Here is a 6,083-nt window from a genome sequence, read left to right on the forward strand (position 1 = left end):
AATTTTTATTCTCCAAATGCTTGTGGACGTAGGCCCAGTGTCAAACCATGTATATATGTGTCTTAATTTCTTTTATTTTTCCTACATTTACTTTTCTTATTCACTGCCATAGATATACGTATGAATGTCATAAAGCCATACCAAACTGCCACCGAGGGCTCCAAACCACAGCGATCGAGGCTCAAGTCGTAACAGTGGACTGAGAATGATTTTTTCTCTCCTTCCAGCCTATTGTACTATTTTTCCTACATTAATAGAGTTACATGGTGGAAGCCCTAATTCTTCAATTATCGCATTATCTCAAGCAAACTCTTTGTCCAATATTCGCTCAATATGTCAAGCAAGTGTTGAGCGATTTCTCAACCTAAGTTTCACTTGAGTGAGCTATTGTGCAAACTTCAAGTAAACTTTTTGTTTGGCGATCGGTTCTCGAGTCATAAATATGACCAAAAAAAATTTCCAGACGGCACCCCCATGAGGCTTGGCCATTTTCGCTCTGACTTTAGGCCTAAGCCTAATTGAAACTATATCAAAAGAATCGTGATGAAATGTTGTCAAGTCGGATTACTAAATCGGGTCAGTACAAGAATGAACAAGACTTCACAAAACCAATGAAGTATTTAGCCCAATATTAATATGTAGTTAGTCCAACTAAGAACTTTTTTTTTTTGAAGAAGAAAAAAAAAAAAGTCCAACTAAGAACTAAGTAAGGATATGTTACTCCAACAATGATCTATTTCAAAGTCCGCCAATCACAACAATACCTATGCTCAAGAGTCTAAACTCTCTCTTTTGGTACAGATAATAACGATTATGTTCAAGGATAAGTTAGTCCAACCCTGATCTATTTCAGGAGTATTTTGGTCCGCACAATCACAACAATACCCATACTCTATAGATAAAGTGTCACTTTTAGTACAGAGAATAACAATTATATATGTTCTTACGAGTAAGGAAACACGCAGCACATTCTCTTAACCTATTTTCACATAATTTTGTACGGAAAAAATGTTAGGATGACTACTAAATATCTATTGAATGTGTACATTAATATAAATAAATTTTTTTTATTTTTTTAAGTATTTTTTAAACATCTTTAACTATTAAGAAAAAAATAAAAAAAAAAAAAAGGAATTCATTAATAGTCACTTATTTAATTATTTAAAAAATAAAAAATAAAAATTTATAGTCCCAGGAGTAGTCCCTAAGTGTGAGCAACACTTGAGAAGTTTGGATTGGAAATTTTTTAGGACCAAATGGTGTGATAAAAGGCTTGTTATATTTTTTCATTGAAATCATACGGCTTTTAGGTTCTTTACAAAGGTAGATCGGCCGACCACTTTACAAGCATACCTCCAGTCGGAAAGCCGTACGAACAACTCTTCAGCTATATATACAACCTCAGGCTCTATATATATATATATATATATATATTATATATAGATATATATGTGTGTGTGTGTGTGATGTTGCTCAAAAACCCTTGATCATTCTGTCGGGAAAACTCTTAAAACTCGCGGAACCAAAACCGATTTGATCCCTGAAGGAATTCACTCATTTATTGATTAATTACTCCGAAAAATTTCCTGTACGTTTCTCTTCAACGATGCATGGCACCAACGAACCCCTCTGCTGCGTGACCCAAGGGCGAAAAAGCTTGGGCGTTGGGAATCGAAGAACAGGAGCTCGAATAGCAGGCTTTGCGGAGTTCATTGTACCGGTCGAAGTCGAAGTTGTGTAGAGCCATAAGTTTTCTTTGCTTGGCCATGAATCGGCACTGGTAGTAGCCCCTGAAGGAGGGTTCGATGGAGGTTCGAAGGAAGAAGGCGTAGCAGAGTGCGAAGTCAAGGGAAGCAGTGAAGAAGCAGATGGGCTCCATGACATCCCAGGTAAGCTCCCAGAAGGTCAGCCTCATGAAGGTCAGGGCCTGGGCCAGAAGGAACCCCAGCCCGCAGCAGAGCTCGCCCATGACCGAAGACCTTGCTTTGCGGTCGATCATGGCCTTTCGGGCCTCCATCTCTTCCAGTTCTTTTCTTCTCGGGTCGTTCGGATTGGCTATTGTTTGAGAAATTAGTGTCTCCATTGACTTTGCCACCTATATATATTCAAATACAAACACAAGAAAATTACAGATTGTCATTTTCCAAAACTACGAGGGGGCAACACCGACCTTTCATATATTATAAACAGAGCAGCATCATTTCCAGATCATAATCGGATTTGGATTTCTAAATAAAAGAAAAGTAGACATATGAATTTAATATCATCCGAAAAATTCAAGCGGAAGATAATAAATAATGTGAAAATTTATTTTAGAATTCTATTACATATTTTTTTTAGTATATTTGGTTAAAATAAATATTTTATATTAAAAAAATAATATAGTTAATCATATTAATAAAATGTACGTAAAATATATACAAATAATTATATATAAGATTTTTGTTTATTTGTTATGACTGAGTTTTTATTTTAAAATTAAGAAAAAATTTATTTTATGGCCTAAGAAAAAGAGATTAATTGAGCCATAAATATGTGTGCCGCGACAGATATTTGTCGAACTGTAACTGAACCCAACCCGTATAATAAGGACAGAATGGACCGGAGAAGTTTTCTACCTGATCGGGCCAGAGAAACACTGCGTTTCCCAAAACGATGACGTTTCCGGAGTCGTCCAACGTCTTGGCAAACTCGAGGCCTTGATCAGCGTTCTGATCACAACCTTCTATGCAGATTCGCACAAACTCAGAGTACGAAATCGAGCTTTTCGGGATCTCCCTGAGCTTTGCTTTCAGCTTCTCCATTTGTGTGAGCCTCAGGATCTTTCTCGCGTCGTGGACGGAGACACCGTACCGACTATCGGCCGAGACTGCTGGATTAGTCGCCGGCGAACTCAGGCCGTCGAGCCTGAGACGATCGCCAGTAATGTTGATGGTTCTGAGGGTCTCCCGGAGCCTGTCCCCGACGGGAAGGGATAGAAACTCGGGGAGCCTCGAAGCTAAATCGTTGCTGGCGGCCCTCCGGTGTAAGAATCTCCGGAAAAATCCCTTCTCTGCAGAGTCCGACGAAGTGATGTACTCGCGGTGGAAGTTTGTTTTGGAAGCATTTGGAGGGACAATTAGGATCCGAACCGAAGGAGACGAGATCAGCGGGTGTTCTAGGGTCACCGACGTCGATGTAACTCTACAACCGTCAAACAGACGCTTCGTTAGCGTTTTCCGACACGCCATTGAAGTGAAGGGGCGAGAGAGAGAGAGAGAGAGAGAGAGAGAGAGAGAGAGAGAGAGAGAGAGAGAGAGAGTTTGCGATTAATTCCGTAATGCTGGAGCTCAAAGCCTGAGAATTCCAGAGGGAGCGTTACAGCTATATATAAGGGTCTAACGTAAGAGGAAGATAGAGCGAGAAGCTTTTAAAAGCGGAGAACGCGGACGTAATTTGTCGCTTTTTTCCTTCAACCTTTTTTTATTACGGCGGCTCTGAGAAGTAATTTTAGGAAATTAGGTAATTAAATTTATTTTTTTTATTTTTTTCTCTAAAGAGGTAATTAAGTTTTTTTAATAAAAAGAAAAAGCTGAAAAAGGATTCCCTTATCGCTCGTCCTCCAAGTTTGGAAGTAAAATGAAAGGTTCTGCCTAAACGGAATTTCGGAAATCAGGAAGATTCTCTTACGGCAAAGAGATTCTCTCAGGGGAAGAGACAGATTCTCTTGCCAATAGCTAAAATACATGAAAAATTCAACCAGATTCCCCGGACCTTAACAAGTAATTAATCCATATAATTACTTCTATTATTATACCATGATCGATACTGTATTTATAAAATAAAATAGATCATATATTTTTTAGGACGATAATTCGTGTTCGTGCAAGGTCAAAACATGGATATTCGATTATATGGATCCATCCAAACTCATCCCGTTAAGTTAAATGTGTTAAAATTTCAAACCAAAATCTAACTCATTTAAATAATAGATTGTGTTGTGTTGCATGTTTTGATTCGTTTAATAATTAATTAGAATAAGTCAACACGACACGATTCATTTCAATCTATTTCATGCAAATGTATTGAACTAATTGGCGAGTTGTGGAGGAGAACTTTCCATATTGGCGATTTTCCCCACTTTGCTAGGGTTTCGTTTTTCTTTCTTGCTACATGGCGGCCGCCGAAGCCTTGCCTTCTCTTTCCGTTTAGATGGACTCCTTTTTTCAACGAAGAGGATGAAGCTTCTAGAGTTCTTGTTTGGGTGGTCCTTCCTAGACTCTTTCCCAATTTTTATCATTTATCGATGTTAAAGATGCTTACTGCACCGATCGAAAAATGCCTGATAAGGGATAATGCAACAAGTTGTGTGATGCGAGCTGATGGAGCCAGAGTTTGTTTGGAAATGGATGAGTCTCAAGCCCCCTTACAATCTTTCTAGATTGGGGCACCAGGACAGCCGACGAGTTGGAACCAAGGAATTGTATATGAAACTTTGCCTGCCTACTGCTCTTGATGTAAGAAATAGGGCCAATGATAAAATATGCAGATATCAAGGAAGGCGTGACAAAAAAGTGCAGAAAGTTGTGAAAATATTAAGGGACTAAACTGGACCAAGAATTAGCCCAGGTGCCAAAGATTGAACCTAAAGGAAAGGAAAAAGTGGGAGAGGTTGAAAGCATGCCAACGGTTTTGAAAGGACAACCGTGTGTAATGTAGCTTGGGTACCAGAAATGATGCATGCGGAGCTGGGTCCTAACAAAAAAGAAGATAGGCCTTTTGCGAGTAATAAGGATGTTCAGGAATATGGTGTAGGTGTGGACAAAGAGAGCTTTGATGAGGCGGACAAAGGGGGGGTGCCAATCTAGGAAGATGCATGAGAAACTTTTCCTATTGCGAAGAATGATGATCAGGTGAAAGAAGGTGATGAGGTGAAAAACAAGTATGGAGGCAACACTAGTCCAATGGTGAGGGAATCTCCATTAAATACTACCTTGGAGCCGATTCTAATCAGTGAAGAGAGATCCAAGGTGAGAAGTTTGACAAGGGGTGAAGAAATGGAATTTGAGACAATTCACCTTGATGAATTTGGGAATGAACTAAACCAGGTGGATGGCCCACATTTGGAACAAGGGGATAATGATGAAAATCCCTTGATGGTTGACTTTAAGGAAACCAAGTCTGATTTTGAGGTTAATGAAACTTCCAGGAACGGTAGTTGAGGGAAGCTTGGGAAAGCAAGGAGTTCCAAAAAGATAGTGTCCCGCCCTTCCAAATTGAATTCATGATTGGACCGTATTTTGCATGGAACATTTGAGGTATTGGAACATCAATGAGAAGATTAAAGAAATTGATTTTGAAATATAAGCCGAAAGTAGTGGCATTATTCGAACCCTTTACAGTTACCAGTAGGGTCTGCAACTTTCCTCAACGGTTCATGTGTGATCATTTTATCACTAATGAATCTTATGAGGGGAAGATCTAGATTATGTGTTGTAACAAAGCGGTGGTCTAGATTTGTGGTATAAGTAATCGATCTATTACATTTAAATTAAAGGATGACAATCAAGAATTGTTGTTGATGTTTGTGTACGCCAAATGTAATCAAATTGCTAGAAGAGAGTTATGGGCTGATTTAGAAGGGACTGGTAATTTAAATATACCTTGGGATGTTAGTGATGACTTTGACATTATTCAGTCGAATAGTGGACGTAGATGGAGAAGGCCGCGTTCGCATAGGGCCATGGAAGATTTTAATGTTTGGATCCAAAATTGTGGTTTGATTGACATGCCTACGCAAGGTAATAGTTTATCTTGGTGCAATGGTCAGAAAGTCATAGCAAGGAGCTGGGTGAAGTTGGATCGAAGCTTAATGGATCTAAACTGTCTAATCCAATTTTCGCAAGCGACTACTTTTAATCTCCTTAGAACTTCATCGGATCACTGGCCAATGGTGATTAAACTGGATGGATCTCGTGTTATGATGGGGCCTGCACCTTTTAGATTTCAATAGATGTGGACCGAACATCCTGAATTTCTAAAGTTGATAGAGGTCAATTGGAAAGTTATGAGGATAGTGTTGGTTTGTGGAAGTTTGCAGGTAA

General features: G+C 39.1%; 1 protein-coding gene across 3 annotated transcripts; it reads right to left on the reverse strand.

The window, feature by feature from the left end:
- Nucleotides 1-1,257: 1,257 nt before the first annotated feature.
- Nucleotides 1,258-3,384, reverse strand: LOC122295645 (calcium uniporter protein 4, mitochondrial-like). 3 transcript variants are annotated; one of them, XM_043104737.1, is made up of 3 exons: nt 3,282-3,384; nt 2,619-3,243; nt 1,258-2,095 (listed from the first exon to the last, which is right to left on the reverse strand). In XM_043104737.1, exons 2-3 carry the CDS (start codon nt 3,228-3,230, stop codon nt 1,601-1,603), a joined length of 1,107 nt encoding a protein of 368 aa, XP_042960671.1. In that variant the 5' UTR covers nt 3,231-3,243; nt 3,282-3,384; the 3' UTR covers nt 1,258-1,600. The 3 variants fall into 3 exon arrangements, with proteins under 3 accessions (XP_042960671.1, XP_042960670.1, XP_042960669.1); XM_043104736.1 differs by having other exon boundaries at nt 2,619-3,263; nt 3,302-3,315; XM_043104735.1 differs by having other exon boundaries at nt 2,619-3,337.
- Nucleotides 3,385-6,083: the final 2,699 nt, after the last annotated feature.

The sequence above is a fragment of the Carya illinoinensis genome, chromosome 15 (genome assembly GCF_018687715.1).
Source record: "Carya illinoinensis cultivar Pawnee chromosome 15, C.illinoinensisPawnee_v1, whole genome shotgun sequence".
Lineage (NCBI taxonomy): Eukaryota > Viridiplantae > Streptophyta > Magnoliopsida > Fagales > Juglandaceae > Carya > Carya illinoinensis.

Excerpts from the sequence above, each read along its gene's own strand:
- LOC122295645 (XM_043104737.1), bottom strand. The coding sequence starts at position 3,230 with ATGGCGTGTCGGAAAACGCTAACGAAGCGTCTGTTTGACGGTTGTAGA. Across the intron at positions 2,096-2,618 it reads TGTTTCTCTGGCCCGATCAG|GTGGCAAAGTCAATGGAGAC; the intron begins GTAGAAAACTTC and ends GAATATATATAG.